Source organism: Crotalus tigris, unplaced genomic scaffold, assembly GCF_016545835.1.
Source record: "Crotalus tigris isolate CLP2741 ecotype Arizona unplaced genomic scaffold, ASM1654583v1 scf7180000017775.1145084777:2100578, whole genome shotgun sequence".
In the NCBI taxonomy this organism is placed as follows: Eukaryota; Metazoa; Chordata; class Lepidosauria; order Squamata; family Viperidae; genus Crotalus; species Crotalus tigris.
In genome coordinates this window covers 40943-60932 of record NW_024096626.1, presented here as the reverse complement: position 1 = coordinate 60932, position 19990 = coordinate 40943, and the positions used below count along the sequence as shown (strand labels likewise).

At 37.6% G+C, this 19990-nt stretch overlaps 1 protein-coding gene across 3 annotated transcripts in view; it reads left to right on the top strand.

Annotated features, from left to right (window-relative positions):
- Positions 1–19990, top strand: part of SRPX (sushi repeat containing protein X-linked) — a 55227-nt gene that overhangs the window by 25686 nt on the left and 9551 nt on the right. Inside the window, exons 2-7 of one of the 3 annotated variants that reach the window (XM_039342146.1) lie at positions 6518–6577; positions 7401–7445; positions 12719–12910; positions 15843–16019; positions 18633–18759; positions 19650–19771. In XM_039342146.1, the coding sequence (XP_039198080.1) occupies positions 6518–6577; positions 7401–7445; positions 12719–12910; positions 15843–16019; positions 18633–18759; positions 19650–19771 (723 nt within the window). The remainder of the gene's footprint in view (positions 1–6517; positions 6578–7400; positions 7446–12718; positions 12911–15842; positions 16020–18632; positions 18760–19649; positions 19772–19990) is intronic. The other 2 variants (XM_039342144.1, XM_039342145.1) reach the window with 2 other exon arrangements.

Below are 19990 nucleotides of genomic sequence, written 5' to 3'. Positions count from 1 at the left end.
GTAAAATTTACTCCACAACTATTCTTGTTAGGTATAGTTACTGATTGTGATACAAAGGAGGTTACATTGATGTTAAATTTGATTACAGCCGCAAGGCTGTTAGTAGGACAATACTGGAAGAAGGAATCTTTGCCTACAATGCAGGAATGGTTTCTTAAAGTGTCTTATTTGGCGGAAATGGCAAAGATTTCGGCTTTTTTTAAAAGAACAGCTCATTTTCAATTTTCTATTAAGCCAGCCATAAGAAGCAACTGGAATTTGAATAAGGCTTTTCTTTTCTTATTCCGCTGCTCCGCCAGGCCACAAGAATAGGTGAACTAGTAGTCTTCCTACTCCGTACTACTATATTACTCCATGCTACTATTTCTATTACTTCTCCCTATGTATCTATTACTATATATTACCCAATAAATATAAATTGTACAATATGTATTTATAACACATATATTATGTATTTACAATATATTATTACAGAATATAATATACAATTGTACAATTATATTGTATATATATTATGTATATTTATAATATGCATACAATTATATGTATTTTTGTATATATTTTGCAAGTATGTAATTTGTATTTTATAATATAAATAACAACTATATATAATATAGTTATTTTAGAATATATAAAATAGTACATTATATTACCCAATATACTTATTACTATTCCCTACTACTACTATTACTACTTATGTACTACTCCCAACTCCTAGTTTGCAGAAGTACTTATGGAAGGGAAGGTTTTTAAAATCCTCCAAAACCTAGGGGCTTTCACTTCAACAACAAAATCTTTACATTAATAATTTTAATAATATCGAGGCACTGAGACAGTATTTTAACAAGGCCAACACCCATCGAGGGGAAAAAGGAATTTTAGAAATAAACCATTAGCTAAAGCAGTGGTTCTCAACCTTTTTAAGGCCGCGACCCCCAACCAGTTGTAAGTTGAGGACTAAACAACCAGTCGTAAGTCGAGGACTAAACCGGTCGTAAGTCAAGGACTATCCAACCAGTCGTAAGTCGAGAACTTTCCCTGCCCGGGAGCGCCGCACATGCATGGTGCCGCCCCCTGCACCGGCCGAGGCGTAGCTGGCATGAGGCAGAGACGGAGCAGGCCGACCACCGGCTGGGCCACCAGCTGGCCCAGCCCAAGGGAGGTAAGGCACCCGCTGGGCCCCACGCGCACCAGCAACCCTCCCTGCGCCCGCTGGCCTCCCACCTCCCACCCCTGGCCCTTTTTTACTTACATTTTTAGTAGTTGCTCAGCAGGGAGGCGTGGAAGCTTCCAGAAAGTTTGCCTTCGCTGCAGACAACTTGCAGCACCGTTTGCAGACAGGGGCTTTTGGTGGGCTCAGCAGGGCAGAGACAGCCTGGACAATTCCTATTGGCTTTTGAAAACCAATAGAATTGGACTCTATTCAAGAGAGTCTATTCTATTGGCTTTCAAAAGCCAATAGAATAAAAGGGAGTAGCACAGCTAAGGAAAAGTGAAAAAAAATGGCAGACTGCGTTGTTTGGCGACCCCCGTGAAATGGTTGTTCGACCCCAAATGGGGTCCCGACCCACAGGTTGAGAACCACTGGGCTAAAGGGTTAGTGTCATCAAGAAAACTTTGGTTTCCTGGATCATGGGCTGCATTTCCTATGTGAAGGACTCTTAGTAAGGGATGGGCTGCACCTCACAAAACAGGGGAAAATGTACTCAGAAAAACACTGGCCCAACTCATCAGGAAGGCTTTAAACTAAAATTGATGGGGAAGGGTGACCAATCTTTAGAATCTTTAGAACCCAAAATCAATCATAAATCCCAAGAAAACAAATCAAACAATGAGGTAGACAGTGATGAGAAAAAAAGAAAAACTCAAACAACAATCAGGAGACACAGAAAACATACCCATGGACAGGCATAATAGTTTTAAATGCTTATATACCAATGTTCAAAGCTTGGGGAACAAACAGGGCAAACTAGAAGCAATAGTACACAAGAGTGGGTATGACATAGATGGCATTACAGAAACCTGGTGGGACAAAGCCCATGAATGGAATGGACTGGTGGGTGGATACAAATTGTTCAAAGAGGAAGTGGAGTTGAACTATATGTAAGAGAACGCTACATATCTACAGAAATGGACATGATCAAAGATAAAATCTCTCCAGAATGTATATGGGTCAATAGAAGAAACAGATGAATTCTTTGGCAACCAGTTAACAAATATATGTAGGAAGCAGTAGTAATGGGACACTTCAACTATCCAGATATCAACTGGGAGACAAACTCTGCAGTGAGCGGGAGATTAAACAGATTCCTAACATATTAACTTGTTTATATTATGTTTATTTTTAATTTGTTTATTTTTATGTTAAAGGGGAGTTAAAGCACATTACGGACTTGGTTATTTACATAATTGGTTAATGTTAATTAGAGTATGATTATTATATTTGTTACCCTGTACTCAGCTCTGGGAAGTGGGGGAGGGAGAGGGGGGGTTAAGGGTGGGTGGGTTTTGGGGTGTATATTGTAACTTTTATAAAACTTTTCAATAAAAAAAAACAGATTCCTAACCAATCTAGCCGACAACTTTGTCACCTAAAAGGTGGAGGAGGGAACTAGATATAAAGCTATAATTTAATTTAATTAAATAAATAAATAAATAAATACATTCTTACTAATAGAGAAGAAGTGATAGAAGAAATTGAAGTTGCCGGAACCTTGGGTGAAAGTGACCACGTCATACTGAAATTTAATATAATGCAAACACTAGCAATAGAAAACAATCCAACCAGCGTCTTAAACTTCAAAAGAGCTGACTTTAACAAACTCAGAGAGAACCTAGGAAAAATTCCATGGATGAAAATCCTAAAGGGGAAAGCAACCCAAGAAGCGAGGGAAACTCTGAAAAAAGCAATCATAGAGGCCCAGATCAGCACAATACCAGCACAACATGGCTACACAAAGATCTCTCTGACAAACTGAATGACAAAAAGGACAAATACAAAAAATGGAAAGAGGGGCATATAACTATAAGGCCAATTATCAGCAGACAGCCAGAACATGCACAGATGAAGTCAGGAAAGCAAGGGCTCAGAAGAAACAAAGACTTGCAACAGAAATCAAGGATAATAAAAAAAGTTTCTTCCAACATATTAACAACAGGAAAAAAGTCAAAGAAACTGTAGGTCCACTAAAGAAAGAAGATGGCAAAGAAATAACAGGCAACAGGGAGAAAGCAGAGCTGCTTAACTCATACTTTGCATCAGTCTTCACACAAAAAGAAACTACAGCCCAACATACAAAAAAATCACTGCAAAAGACAAACTAGAAAGAAAAATTAAAATAAGAAAATGGTGAAAGAACACTTATCTGACCTTGACGAATATAAATCACTGGGACCCGACAGATTACATCACAGATTTCTGAAGGAGCTGGCTAGCAGATGTTATCCCAGAACCATTGCACCACATCTTTCATAAATCCTGGAACAACGGGGAAGTACCTGAGAATTGGAAAAGGGCTGATGTGGTTCCCATCTTCAAGAAAGGGAAAAAAACAGACCCAGAAAACTACAGATCAATCAGTTTAACATCGATACCTGGAAGATCCTAGAAAAGATAATCAAAAAGTAGATCTGCAAACAACTAGAAGCAAACAAAGTTATAACTAGTAGCCATCACAGGTTTGTTAAAAACAGATCATGCCAAACCAATCTTATTTCATGATAAGGTAGAAAAAGGTGGAATAGACAACATCACCACCAGATAGATCTGAGCTGGCTGGCAAACCATACTTAACGAGTAGTCCTCAATGGCATTACATCCACCTGGAGAGAAGTAAGCAGTGGATACCACAAGATTCCGTCTTAGGCCCAGTACTCTTCAATATTTTCATCAATGACTTAGATGAGGGAATTGAAGGGGAACTCATCAAATTTGCAGATGACACCAAACTGGCAGGAGTAGCCAACACTCCAGAAGACGAACTCAGGATCCAAAAAGATCTTGACAAACTTGAACAATGGGCCCTATCCAACAAAATGAGTTTCAGTGTGGAGAAAAGCAAAGTTTTACATTTTGGCAGGAAAAATCAAAGGTACAAGTACAGATTGGGTGAGACCTGGCTTTAAAACATTAACTGTGAGAGGGACCTTGGAGTCCTAGTGGACGATCACTTGACTATGAGCCAGCAGTGTGCAGCAGCAGCCAAAAAAGCTAATACAATCCTTGTATAAACAGAGGCATAGAATCAAGATCATGCAAAGTGTTAGTACTGATTTATAAAACCCTAGTAAGACCACACCTGGAATACTGCTGCCAATTTTGGTCACCATATCACAAAAAATAAGTTGAGTGTTTGGAAAAAATGCAGAGAAGAGAAACTGATTAAAGGCCTGGAGACTAAAACATACGAAGAACAGCCACAGGATTTGGGTTTGGCTAGTCTAAAGAAAAGAAGAAACAGGGGCAACATGATATCAGTATTCCAGTATTTGAGGGGCTGCCACAAAGAAGAGGGGGCCAAGTTATTCTCCAAAGCACCAGAGGGCAGGACAAGAAACAATGGTTGGAAACTGATCAAAGAGAGAAGTAACCTGGAATTAAGGAGAAACTTCCTGACAGTGAGGACAATTAACCAGTGGAACAGCTTGCCTTCAGAAATCATGGGCGCTCCATCACTGGAGATTTTTAAGAACAGGTGGACAGTCACTTGTCTGAGATGGTGTAGGTCCTCCTACTTGAGCAGTGGCCTGGACTAGAAGACCTCCAAGGTCCCTTCCAGCTCTATTCTCTTGTGTTCTATTTCATTGAGTTTTTCATTTATTTAACCATTAAGAAATTGCTTGATTGTGTTTTTGGTGTGGGGGAGGTAGGTAGGCACTGCCACTTCATCTGCTTTGCAAAATCATGTTACAGATATGCCATGCACTTATTTTAGCTGACATATAGGTACATGTACATGCCTACAAATCGATTGGCAGTGTCATCAAATGAAAACAAACCAAAAGGCAGAGAAACATTGATGGTTCTTCTTAATTGGAAAAGTAACCTTAAGATTAAAACAACAGTATAAGACTACAAACACATAGTTTGTTGATGTAGGTACGTTCGATATATTTGAATGTCTTATTTTTACATTTTTCAGTACATCTTAAAACTCATCAACAAGAAAGCATACTGAGCAAATCAACTAAAGCAATAAGCGAACAAAGCAATGATAATAATATTCCTTGTATTTATATTACCTAAATAGCATAAATAACATTAATAACACACATGCATGCACATATAAAACAGCACTAACTTTTCAGGTTGGGTCATATGAACTCATGCTCTTCTGTTTATATTCAACTCCTGTACCAACCCATCTAGTCTAGACAATAACAACATAAGTGATTCTGTTCCTTCGGTTAAAAAAAGGCAATCCAATGACAATATATAAAGCAGCGTAATTGCTTTCAAGAATAAAAATAATTTGTGACCGATCCAAATTGGATCTTGCAAAATTAATCTGTATTATTCAAAATGAAGCTATTGGTATATGTACTATATGCTGGTCTAACTTGAATTAAGCAGATCAGCAGTTGGAAGCTGGAAAGTTTTGCATATCCCTATGATGGAATTAGCTGATAATCTTGAACCTAAGTCTTTTTTGCAGTAACTCTTAAAAACAAGTTATTGCGCAATAGATTCTCCACATCCATATTTGTCAACGAAAAGACTACTTATAACCAGGCTATTCATCCTTGTCAAGCAAGGGATTACATCTTTTAAAATGGATAGCACAGATCTGTTGTTAGGGATTTATTTGTCTGGACTAATCTATCAAGGATGTAGATCTTGAATAGTGGGCATGGGAACTATGACTGCACTTGACAAATAATGGAAGGAATTATTTTAACAGATGAAGACACAAAGTGAAATCTCAGATTCCATTACCTTGTACTGGGTACCTATATTAAAATAGTAAAGGTTTAATGAGGTATGGCAATATATCCTGTGTTTAAGTTCCATTCAGGTAAGTAATTTATATATTATTTCTTTTGTACTGTTAATGCTTTGATTGGCTGGAATAGCTTTAGGTGTATCATCACTTTAGCTTCATAACTAAGTCTTATCATACATATAGATGAATGTAGAATGATAGTTACATCTGCATGACATCTCTGCAGTTGTTAGGATGGCTGATGTATCTTTGTATTGTTGAACTGTCTTATAGTGAAGCCTTAAACAAAATTGATTTGTGATGTAAGATTGCAGCTGGATGAATTTTAGCCTTTCCTGATTTAAAATTGGGAACCAGTTCAATTATCAATTTTGATGTCATAAATCAATAATTTTATGTGTTTCACTATAAACAGATTTTGCTATACATGAAAGCTTTTGCAATTTGCCTGGCTGTATGGTGTTTGTTACATGCTAAATCTTCCTTTGCTTATCTTTGCGGGAACTTAACTGATGCATTTTAAATGCATTATATTTTCCTTCTTGCTGCATTGTTTTTTCTCTTTTGTGTTGTAGGATCAGGATATTCACCAATAGAAGATGATGAAGATGTGTATGCACGCAATATATATAAAGGTGAATGCTTTGCTTATATACTAATGAGGATCATCTGTTGCCAAGACAGCTTTTTTCTTTTCCTGCTTGGAGCATGAAAGCTTAGGTCTGTACCAGCTAATTTTTGTACAATTTGTTTCATGACACGTTGTGAACAGCCTGTTCAAATTTCATAGTAATTTCATAGATCCATCAGAATTTTAATTTTAGCCCTACATCACTGTTACTTAGTTTTAATCCATATTTCTCCATTATAGTCTGTGTTTCAACTTTTGCAAGCATTATGGACTTCTTAAGGAAGCTGAGTCTAAAATAAGATAATTTGAACCTGCTCAGTCGTGTTCTAAAGGAACATTCTGATTTGATTTTTCTACATTCCATTTGTTTATTTTTCTGACTGTACATGATATCTTCAAGAATCTTCTCCATGTTCAAAGCTGAGAATCACTACAGAATGTCATATAAGTAATGTGCTCATTAATCCAAGGATTACAGCAATGAGGTCTGTTCATATATGTTGGAAATGAAGAAAATCTCATTGTATAAAGCATAGCATTATATGTTCATTTCTGTAAATATATTCACAGTTTTGAAGTTGAGTGCCCAGGCTTTTTTTTATATACTTATATGATAACTCCTCATTTTTACTACATTACCACTGAATTACCGTATAAATTACTTGACCTACATTAAGTAATACAATAGTATTAGCATTATGTATCAATATATCAAACTCACACATTAGAACATGATTTATAGAATGCACCATTTAATTATTAATTATTATGCTCTTATCTCCATCAAATTCTAAAGTGACTGATGCAATCATTTATATATTTTGCAGAGCTTCCCACACTCCATCTAAGACTGCCATCTGATGCAGAAATGAGTAATGACATTTTTCTTCGTATCTTAAAAACCTGAAGCTTGCTATTATTTTGTAAATTTTCAATTGCCTTTTTAAAAAGACTTTCGCTTTATAGGAATCTTTGCTCCCCACCCCAAATTGTCAAAGCTGCTATAGAAGGACTGAGCTCTCTTTCCAATGATCATGAAAGAAGAGAAGGCACCCTTGAAGCTCAGCTTTTAGGCAGAGAAATAGTTGATTAAGCCAGAAAAGAACAAACAGGATGTGTTGCTCACAGTTTGCTTAAGAAGTCAGTTATTGTGGCATGTGTCCCATGGCTGCAAAGTAGAGTACTTCCCCCCCAAATTCAAACAAAGCAAGCAAAATAAATGGAAGATACTTCGGGTAAGGAATTTTCTTAACAGCAATATCAGTGAATATATCTGAAAGTTTAGTGCACTCCAATTCCAGTCATACTTGCTCGGCTGAAGGAAACTAAAAGCCAAAATATTTATATTCCATACTTCTTTATTATATACCCATGTGCAGATCATGACACCAATAATTAATTGGATTTATGTGCTCTCTTTCCACCTCTTAAGGCAGCATATGTAACTCTCCCCTTCCACGTTTATCCACCAACGAAGATAAATAGATTAGATAAACTAGACTGAAAGATGGCAAGTAGCCCAAAGTGACCCAATCACATTCTATAACTGTTGGTGGATCTGAATCAGCCAATGGAAAAAACCTACTAGAGTGATAATACTTTAATAGTAGTAGTAGTAGTAGTAGTAGTAGTAGTAGTAGTAGTAGTAGTAAAGTTGGAAGGGACCTTGGAGTTATCTAGTCCAACCCCCTGCTCAGGCAGGAAACCTTATACCATTTCTGACAAATGGCTGTCCAGTCATGGCACTATCTTGCTTGCTGTGTTAGGTATACATTTTCTTTGGCAGTCCTCTAAACCTGGAACTTGCTGCCTCTGGATGCCCATGTGACCCCTATCCTTTGCAGACAGCACTTAAACCATTCTTTTCAATGGGACTTTTGGGCATAGTTTTCCTTACACTTATCTTTGTTTTTAAAATGTTTCTTTTTACTGTGAATGTTGCCCAGAGTCCAAAGATTGGGTAACATAATGCTGTAAAAAAGCAAGTAAGGATGGTTTAGTATAAGGTTTATGCTAATTAATAAATATGGTTTAGTGTCCTAAGACTCCATAGTACCTTGGTAGTCAATTTATTCATCTTTAGTATGTCAAACTCTGATGATATTGAAAAAGACTTCAGAAAGTACTTATTGAAGATGGGAACACTGATTGTGGGTAGGATGACAACTGCCAGGGAATCAATATGAAGAGTAGATTTCTTGTTTCTTCTCCTTTCAAAATTTGTTTGACATATTCTAAGTCAATGGCTTCCAACCTTTTCTATACCCCGTACCCCTAGAATGCTTTTGATATATTCTTGCACCCCTCACAAAAGTTTGAAATAATGGCAACGAATTACGCATATACACTATAGTTTTGAAAACCCAAGTTTTCGCACCCCCTGGAATATCATCCTGCACCCCCAGGGGGTGCAAGTACACCCGGTTGGGAACCCTTGTTCTAAGTACATTTTTAGAAGTACACAAGAAATTCTTGCAAATGTTTAGATAAAATATGTTTCAATGAATCTGTATGTTAACAAAAGCTGGTACATCCTCTACTTATTTAAGAATAAATAAATCAACTCTATTTAGTAATTTAATTTGTGCAAATAGTGGTTGAAAGATAGTGAGTAGAATATGTTCTGTTATGTCAGAAGCAGGACCAGATAGACTAATTCTACTTTATTGTACAGAAACTTATAAATCTGAATATTTTTTATACAGAATCTTGCAAATCTGAAAATACATTTCTTCCCCATTGCCTTCACAGCCCAGGAAAGTAGAGAGGTTCTCTTCTGAAAGGTTAGCCACATACATATTCCTTTTGTGCGCTGAACTGCCAAGTCTAGTCTGACCATTCCCTTAGCTATGGCTGTCTGCCCTGTCTCCCCAAGTCATTCCCAGATACAATCATGTCTTGTACGAAATTAATGTTTAGTGGGGGGGGGGGAATGGCTGGGAATGGGAACATTCTTCTCACTTTGTTCCATGGATGTGAGAGTTGATTAGGTCAGAAGACGCAAAAATAAATAGAACAGGGAATTCAAGAAGTCTATGTGGTTATCTGCTTAAGATCTAACAATACATCTTATTGTGGTTCCCCATGTGGAATGATTACTGAGGTTTGGGGTCTTCAGTTGATAAGTCCCAGAGCTGACAATATGCTTAGGGTAGAAACTTCTTGGGGGATCTGGTGATGATGCTTTGGTTTCTAGTTGTTTCAGTGTATGGGATGATTACTGCCCATGCAAAGAAACAGTCATAAGACAAAGTTAATTGGAAAACAGAATTTTGCGTGTGTGTGTGTGTGTGTGTGTGTGTGTGTGTGTGATAACTTAATAAAAACAATAATAAGTACTTCAAGAAAATAAATTAAGGAAGTAATGCACATTATTCTGATGTACCAAATTTCCTCAGTCTGATGCCATTCAAATGTCTTCCAGAAAGCTTGGGCAATCTTTGACATGCAATTAGCAAGCTTTGATATCACATACTAATTTATAAATTCTAAGCCTTAAATGTCAATATAATTCCACATCAATACATTATAGGCCTGTATGCTTTAAAGCACATTTTCAAGCAGGCAGCAGGACAATTTGAGGATGATGGTACATTCTCTCCATGGCCCCTTTTCCTATTTTAGGGTTAGTCCTTTTCCTGTTTGAAAGCATACACACAGTATGTGTTTAAGGGAGTCTGCTACACAGGAACCCCCTGCTTGCTGTGTAACTGTGTAACATCTTCTAAAAGGGGATCTCCCCCAAGTGTTTTTCAGCACTTGGCTTGAGTCAGGTTGATGCCTCTGACTTCTGCTTGAGTTTGCTACCTGTGTTTCTTGTCTAAGTTAGGACTTCTTCCATTAATATTTTTTTTACTAGCAATCTGCACAGAGGTTTGTGAATAATTCACGGAGACAGACTGCCTACAGCTTCTTTTTTGGAAAGCTGGCATGCAGGACTGGGTGGCTGATGCAACTCTTAATAGGATAGTGAATTTTGAACATGATCTACTGACATGGTAAAACAGGAAGAGACAAGGTAAAATGAGCTTTTATTAATTAATGTAATTAATTAATTAATGTAATTTGAATACAAGAGTGATTAACCGCTATGAGGGGAGTGCACTGAGGTTCTCTCATTATGCAAAACAAAAAAATAATAAAACAATCTCAAATCTGGAAACAAACAGGAAGGAAGAATGCTAGGATTAAAGGAAGAGAAAACAGTGTTGTGGCTGGATGGAGTTGCTAAGATTCCACAGAACAGAGGGAGAGGAGAAATTCAAAGGGCATAAGGCAATGTATGAATCAGATTATAAGTGTGATAGAATCAAAGATTATTTGCAAAGATAAAATGGTATGGAGGTTTATTGTGGTACTATTGTTATAAAATAGATTTAGATAGTTCTTTTTCCCTCTATTGTCTTTATTTTTCTTGCTTCTTCTTATTGTACTTTTTTTAATATCCATTGCCTTATGTTGTTTTTCCCAAGAAGGAATACCATGAAACATATATAAATATGTAAGTACTGGAATTTTATATAAGTATGTAAGCACTTATATAAGTATGTAAGTACTGGAATTTTATGGTTCTTATTTCACTATTTAAAAGTTCTGATGTACTAAATTTCCTCAATCTGATACCATCCAAATGACTCCCAGAATTCTTGGGCAGTCTTTGTTGGCTGGGAGCTGGCTTTCCTCATGCATTTGGAAGGGATCTCAGTGAAGAAAACTATAATATACAAACCTTCCCATTCTGTCTTCTGTATAATCATCTTGATGCAACCTCTGCCTCCTTTCTGTCTTTGCTGTGGATGTATTCATAGAAGGTTTGGCCAGGTGAACCTTTTTTTTATTCCTTTTCCTGAACTGTTTTTTAAACTAGATTGCCTTGAAGACATGCACTGTGGACACAGATTCATATGGATGGATAATTGGATTTTTTTTTTTTCACAACCACTGTCATGGGATTCTCAGCAATAGATAAAAGCTTTAAAACATTCCTGGTAAAATAAAAGACATCCACAATATAGCTAAAGCCAAGGCAATTAGAATGCATTCTGAAAACCAAGCAATATGTAAGGATAGTGAATGTGATTTCCTCAATTTTAAAAAGGACTTTAGAAAAATTCCTTTCCAACTTGCTTCTGGAAGCCCAACAGTGTCAGGCATTGTATGATTCCCAAGGGAAGGCTATTTCATAACATGGGAGCCATGAAATGCTTCTTCCTAGATTCAGCTGCCTTGGTTTCACCAAAACTGGGAATTACAAGCTATTTTTCCTGTGATATTCATATTGGATAGGTCAATTCTGATTGAAAAGGGCAGTCCTGCAGTCACCTCAGTATCAAGCTGTGTAGCTGTATTACATATATTTTATAGATTGAACACTAAATTTCTCTTTCATGTGCACCTCTTTTAATTTTCCTCCCTGGTGTATAGGTGTTCATGACAAAAATGTCAGTGTGCTAGTCATTAATCAAATGAGACTTGGCTTAAACCAATTCCTAAGTTTTTGAGAATGGCTGTTAAATATTAGGAGAAGTAGAATCAGCTGGTATCACACAGTTAAACAAATTAGTAATCTAATTTGGCTTATAAGAGAAGAATTAAAGTTTTTTTTTTCTTTTTGAAGAACAGAGTACAAAGCACACATGGAACTAAGATGGAAATATTTTCTGTAAATAAAAGGAGAAATTGGGGTCGTGTTGTACTTGCCATTTATTTCAGTACATCATATTCTCAGGTAAATAAGTATAGGATAGCAAGAAACATACACAACATTTTATCCATTTTTAGTACAAATTCAATCTACTTTCTTTTTGAAAGAGAAAAAAAAGTATTTATTGTAGCTGGCCAGTTGGTGGCAGACTTATCCCATAGCAGGAAACTAATGTGGCAGTCCTTACATCAGTACAAATTGCTGATTTTAAAAGTTCAGTATTTGTATAATTTTTTTATATAATAATTCCTGGAACAAACAGGGAAAGACAAAGTTTTCAGTCCTGTAACATTGGAGAGTAAGGCCTTTTGATGATGTAGTTTCTTTTTTTCTGGTGTAACTGCATAGTCTTGTTTTTTCCCCACATGAGCTGCATAATTAAAATAATTCTACTGTTCTTATGTCCTTTGTTGGTTTGTGTCCTGTGGTTTCTCTTTCTAGATACACCATGGTGCTCTCCTATCAAGGTAAAATATGGCTATGCGAATTGCAGAAGTCCTCAAGAAGGGTATTACAGAAATGTCTTGGGGACCACATGTGATATTCGTTGTCAGAAAGGTTATGAACTACATGGTCCTCAGCATCTTATTTGCCAGTCAAACAAACGCTGGTCTGGGAAAGTTCTCTGCAAACGTAAGTGGCTCATTTTTTCCTGAAAATTGCTTTCAAGTTTTTTGCTTCTGATCCTGTTGCTCTTGACCAGTGGTTCTCAACCTTTTTAACGCCGCGACCCCCAACTGGTTGTAAGTCGAGGACTACCCAACCAGTCGTAAGTCGAGGACTTTCCCTGCCCGGGAGCGCCGCGCATGTGTGGTGCCGCCCCCTGCACTGGCCGAGGCGTAGCTGGCAAGGGGCAGCGACAGCACAGGGCGACCACTGGCTGGGCCACCAGCTGGCCCAGCCCAAGGGAGGTAAGGCACCCGCCGGGCCCCACACATCCCAGCAACCCTCCCTGCACCCGCCAGCCTCCCACCTCCCACCCCTGGTCCTCTTTTACTTACATTTTTAGTAGTTGCTCAGCGGGGAGGGGTGGAAACTTCCAGATAGCTCACCTTCGCTGCAGACAATTTGCAGCACCATTTGCAGACTGGGACTTTTGGCAGGCTCAGCAGGGCAGAGACAGCCTGGACAATTCCTATTGGCCTTTGAAAGCCAATAGAATTAGACTCTATTCAAGAGAGTCTATTCTATTGGCTTTCAAAAGCCAATAGAATAAAAGGGAGTAGCACAGCTAAGGAAAAGGGGGAAAAATGGCGGACTAAGTTGTTTGGCGACCCCCGTGAAATGGTCATTCGACCCCAAATGGGGTCGCAACCCACAGGTTGAGAACCGCTGCTCTTGACCATATGTAATGCTCTTATTAGTTAGTGTTTTAGTAGAGTAAAAATTAGTTTTGGAATTCTTTGCTCATACAGAAGAAACAGTAATTTTTAGCAGTGAGGTTTTTCTATGTTTTTCAATGCAGTTGATAGTGTTCAGTTTTATACAATAGAATACTTTTTAGTCTTCCTATATATTTCAAAGGGAAGAACTTAGGTGGGTCTTTTTAGTTGCGTTGTCCATATTAATGGTTGTAATTAATTTCATTTATGTCCCTATGTGTTTATATAAGCTGCTTTAAATGTATGTTTATGTAGCTTTAAGGCAGTGGTTCTCAACCTTTTTAATGCCGTGACCCCCAACCGGTTGTAAGTCGAGGACTACTCAACCGGTCGTAAGTTGTGGACTACTCAACTGGTGCAGCATTGTTTGCAGAATGGGACTTTTGGCGGGCTCAGCAGGGCAGAGACAGCCTGGACAATTCCTATTGGCTTTTGAAAGCCAATAGAAGTAGACTCTATTCCAGAGAGTCTATTCTATTGGCTTTCAAAAGCCAATAGAATAAAAGGGAGTAGCACAGCTAAGGAAAAGGGGAAAAAATGGTGGACTGCGTTGTTTGGCGACCCCCGTGAAATGGTCGTTAGACCCCAAATGGGGTCCCGACTCACAGGTTGAGAACCACTGCTTTAAGGATTTGTTGTGAGTGGAAATGTAATTAATGTAGCTTTTATAAAAAATATACTGTAATTTTTAAGCTTTCCATGGGAAAAGAGTTGCATGAAATATATAGAAATAAATATAAACATCAATACTAAAAAGACAAAGGAAGAGATTTCAGACTTCAATAAGAAAAATAAAAGCTATTAGTTTTCCTTGCAGTGCTTTTATAGATTTTGTGTTTTGGTCCCCTGTTTTTCTTTGTTTCTGACCATCCATGCTGCACTTCATGTAAAAGCAAGGCAGTAGTAAAATTATTTCCTGTTTAGAGCTCAGTTTCTTTATGCAAAATCACCCACCTTTCGCTTCTGCATATTGCAAATATAGAAATATTTAATTTCCACAGAGAATTACAAAGAATATCTTTCAGAACCCTCAGTGTAACTCTGCCCCCCCCCATGCTCCAGTTTAATCCAGATTTGCCCTAGATATAGTCAAGCACAAATAAGCAATCTTCAGGACTGCCAGCAAAATGAGGAAGTCACCAGCTATGAGTGAAGGTAAATGGATCCACTCTGACAAACTAGGTGGATTGTTTGGAAAGTTTGGCAATTTTTCCTCACTTGGAGAATTGGGAATAAATTGCAGTTGAAAGCTGTTCTCCTTCTGAATTTTAAAGGACCATTGTCTCATGCAGTGCCATAATGAAATTCAAGACAATTCATCCTTCGTTTAGTAACCAATCATACTTTGTCTCACACTATGAGGAATGAGACCCTCCAACATTTCAATAAGAATTGGAGGGATACAGTAAATTCTGGAAAGATCTATGGTCACAAATTTACTTCACCTCAATTATTCTACAATACAGATTTCTGTGTAAGAAATGTATCTGCCCTTGTGGATTGGAAGTGATAGAAAATGATACCCATGTTTTATTCCACTATACCAGTGATGGCAAACCTTTTAGAGACCGAGTGCCCCAAAACTGCCCCACCCCACTCCAACCCCTGTGCTGCCCATGCCACCCCACATGCCCGCTGGGCCACCCACCGCCTCCACAGCCCGCCCCAGATCGCCCAGGTGGCCTTGCAGCACCATGGCGGCAATGCCCTCTGCCCGCGCTATGCAGCATCATCTGTGTGGGACAGGGTGCAAGGATAGAGTCTTGTCCCTGCTGCCCGGCTGCCATGTGCTTGTCTGTGCTGCTCCACGTGGGTCGCGCCTAGGGGTGACTCTCCTCCGGGAGGGGCTGCTGGTGAGGAGGGGGCTGCAGGGGGAGGCAGGGCTGACGTGACGGTGCACGTGGCCACAGAAAGGGCTCCAAGTGCCACCTCTGCCACACGTACGTAGGTTCACTTCCACTGCACAATACCCTCTATAGAAATTACTACATCAAGTACTGTATATCACAACCTTTCTGTTGCATCACCCAGCCAATCAGACTACTATTGTGTCTCTGTATTGTTTTCGTAAAAAAAATATTTTTATTGCACATGATATTGTAAAATGTAGTGCAATAAAATGTAGAGCCTGATAGGAAGTAATAATCATGTCTTCAATGATTAATGTTGATTTTCTCTTATAGAAAAACGCTGCCCAACACTTTCTATGCCACCTAATGGAGGATTCAAGTGTGTCGATGGTGCATACTTTAATTCCAGGTGTGAGTATTATTGCTCACCAGGATATCAGTTAAAAGGAGATAGAGTAGTACAATGTATGGATAATAAAGCTTGGAGTGGAAGACCAGCTTCTTGTGTTGGTAAGTTAAAAATCATGATGATACACCATTGCATTTGGATAGTAAGAGATATACTAACTTGAAATGCAAAAGGCAATTAATACAGTTGCTCCTAGTATGCTTTCTGGCACTTGTTATACAATTTCCTAAGGATCAAAAGATAACGCAGCTAAAATGAAACCCAGAATGCAAGTAGTGTCCCTGTCTCCTAATAAAAATGGCTAAAAACAAATGAGAGCCATCATCATTCCTCCATTGTGTTTTCATTGATGACAAAACAGACATATTTCTCTGCATTCATCGCATCCTAAATTAGGTATCCAACAGAGCTTTCTGAATATTTAATAGGCTTTTCAAATTGGAGCAATTAAAGAGAGAGAAAATAACAGTGTAGCATAGTTGCTAGGTCTTTTGGACCCTTGCTTAATATTGTATGTTCAAATCAATGTTCAGCCCTGAAGTCAGGCAAATCCTGTTTTCTCAATCCAGCTTTCATAAAGATAAAATTGATAGAGGATGGCACAGAATCACAAAAGACATAAGTTCTTTAGAAGAGAAGTCAGAATTTTAAAAAATGTTATATAGGCAATCATCATGTATAGATGTTATTTCTTAGACTCATGGTTAACATCAAGCATACATGATTTCAACAATTTTGCAATGGGTTTGGTATTTCTGGAAAGCTATTAGCAAACCAGCACAGCTGCATATGACTTCTTTACATGTAAAACAATACATTCCTACCTTTTGCAAATGTGGGTTGTGTTTATCTAGTAAGTGTTTCAGTGCAGTTAAACTGCATAGAACGTTCTGATCAGGCAAGAAGAATTTACAGATCCAGGGGAGCCTTGAGATACAGTTCCTATAGTAACACAGGATCATTGTATTAATGTAACTGAAATTTATAACAAAATATAAAGGCTTATGTTTTATTATTTAGTGAGGGGCTCCTTAGAATTATATAGCTGAAGCACTGACAATTCCAGAAACTGGAATATTTCTTTTTTTATTAATTTCAATTTATTCTTATTAGATATTGCCTTATTTACAGAGACTGCCTGTTCTTTGGGCAGTGCATTATAAAAAGTTGCCTATCCATTTTTCACCAGCAAAAAATTTTCTTAACCAGCATTAACATTTGTAGTTGTGTGCAGAGCTTCAATTTACTGATGATTGATTAATTTGCCTTAAGCAGGAAGCAAATGTTACAATGCAAAGCTTTTTTTTTTTAAAGACAGTAGTATTCATTGGGTCTAACAGATTTATATATTCCCTTTTTGACATGTATGTATATGCCCAGGGCTTTTTTTCTCATAGAACGCCCAGACTGGAGCTCCGGCACCTTTTTTTGATGGAACCTTGTAGGTTAGGCAAGGAGGGTTGTATGACGTGTGTGAGTTCTGGCACCTTTTTTTTTTTTTTTTTTGAAAAAAAGCACTGTATATACCAGTTTGATTTGTACAAATATTCTAAGAACGTGAAGCTAGATAGCTTCAGGTTATATGTACTTTACTGGAAACACAGTACCTTTCAGCAAAAATGGATACCCAATATGAACTTACACATAATTTCAATTAGATATCCAAATGCAAGCAAAATATTTGAAGGTCTGCAGATGGAACTTTAAAGCTTTAGTCTTCTAGTCTTCTGCCATCTTTAAAAATTGCCATCTTTTTTCACTTGAGTAATTCCACTTTCTTAAAAATCAAGACCATATTTTTGAATTTTGGTGCAAATGTAACCAAACATTTAGTTTTTAGTTTAGTTTTTACAGGCTTGTAATGATTGTGTCAAGCCTCGAAGAATGCCTATGCTATCTCAGCCATTATTGCTTCTTAGCTTGCCTACAGACTCGGGGGGGGGGGGGGGGGGAGGGGAGGGAAGAATTGATTGCAGGCTTCAGGCATCGGACTACCAGCTGTGAGAACCAAGGTTGTTCAAGATTTGTTTACTGAGAACTAAAGACATTCCCTCATAATAATTCTCTGACTTATAACTGGACAATGTGACCTGCACTAATAAGGGAACGGAAATTTCTCTACTTTTAATGCAGCAGTTTAGGCATGAAATAACCAGAGCTGGTTTTCCTTTCATCTGTGCCGAATTGATGTGCTCAATAAAGTTTTGCATTAGAGATTACATCGTCTCAGCTATGCTTACTTCATTGGGTTCATCAGTCGGAACCTTGACAGATTGTCTACAAAGAAACCAAGTTTCTTTGAAATACAGCATGAATGATAAAAATGAAAAAAAAAAAGTATTTTAGAAAAATAGGGCTGCCAATTATAATGCAGTAAAAAAACCGTTTGAATAGAACAACTGTATAGAAAAAGTACTTATTTTTACAAAATTAGAATAATTTTGAAAGAGCACAGATAACTAAAATTGAAGAGTAAGCAAGAAATCACTTTGTGTGAAACATTTTATATCTTTGCATAGGTACTGATATAAATAGTTCTCTTCTAGTATTTTAGATAACATTTTTATTGGTGTCATTTTAATATTCAACAGTTTAATTTTAACTATCTTGGTAGTAGTTTGTGGCTTAATGTTATTACTATTGTTTAAAAATGTTCTATGCTTCAGTAAACACTAGCTTAAAACGAATCATCATGTTTGCGTTTTTATGTACAGACATGGAGCCTCCAAGAATTCAGTGTCCAAGTGTAAAGGAGAAAATAGCAGAACCCAATAAATTAACATCCCGGGTATTCTGGGATACTCCAGAGGGACGAGATACTGCTGATGGCATTTTGACAGAGTGAGTAAATATGTATAGTTAAACAATAAAGTGACAGTACATAAACTTAAAATCTGTACATGAAACACACTTTTTAAGTTTATGTACTTTTAATTTAGTACATAATGCTCTACAAGTTAGTATGAATTAAGAAGTTTACAGCAGTTTAGTTCCTAGGCTTTCTTTCAAACATGCAGTCCAAATAATTTTGTAGTCTAGCAATTGAGGAGTAACAAGATGCAAGATCAATTTTTATATAGTTAGTGCTTACTTTATATCCATATATAGTGTTGCAGGATCCAATCTGGGTCAGTCACCAAGACCAGAGGTTTTGTTGTCTGAGCTTTCTGACTCGTGCTGGAGCCCATCTTCAGGGAACTTCTCTCTAGAAGAGTGTGTGCTGTTCTGTATGTGGTATTTATAGTGCCTGTTGTAAGTGGCTTTTTAGAAGTTACTTGGGGTGTATTGATGGCTGGCTTTTAACTCATTAGCTGTCAATTGTTTGTGCTGCCCAGCCCTCGCCTTTTAAGTACTTGATAGGCTGGTGGTAAATAAGCACCCCTGTTGACTGACGAGGGGCCTATTTCTCAGGCTTTAATCACTTCCCTGGCTGTTTTTGTGCCTGCTCGTCCAACAATCTTAGTAGTTGCAGACTTGAATGTGTGTCCTTGTTCATTGCAGTGTGAGGCTACCAGTGAGGCTATAATGTTAATGTTGTTGCATATCAATAGATGGTGTTTAAAAGTCAGATTCTCAGAAGTTCCAGATAAGTATAATATTAACAATTTAGTCCATATTTTCTAAAATATATACTGCAAGAATAAGACATTTCTGTCTTTTTAAAATTTAGCACTTTAAATTTTATTTAAGCTTTAAATTAAACTTTACATTTTATTTTATTTCATTCATAGTATTGTCTTGAAAGGACTTCCACCAGGATCATATTTTTCAGAAGGAGATCACAAAATCCAATATACTGTGTATGACAGAGCTGGGAATAAAGGAACTTGCAAATTTTTGGTCAAAGTCAGAGGTAAGATCACTTTCCAGCTAAAAATAAGCACAGTCATTGAATCCAAACCACATTCACATGTTACTTGGAGATGTGGACTAGTTTCCTGAATGCACCCATCCTGTGCATTACAGTTCCAATTTATCTGGAAGACACTACACTGGTACAGGCTAATGTAGACAACACAAAATAAATAGGAGCCATCCTTTTCAAAAACATGTGGAGATAGTAAGTTGATGC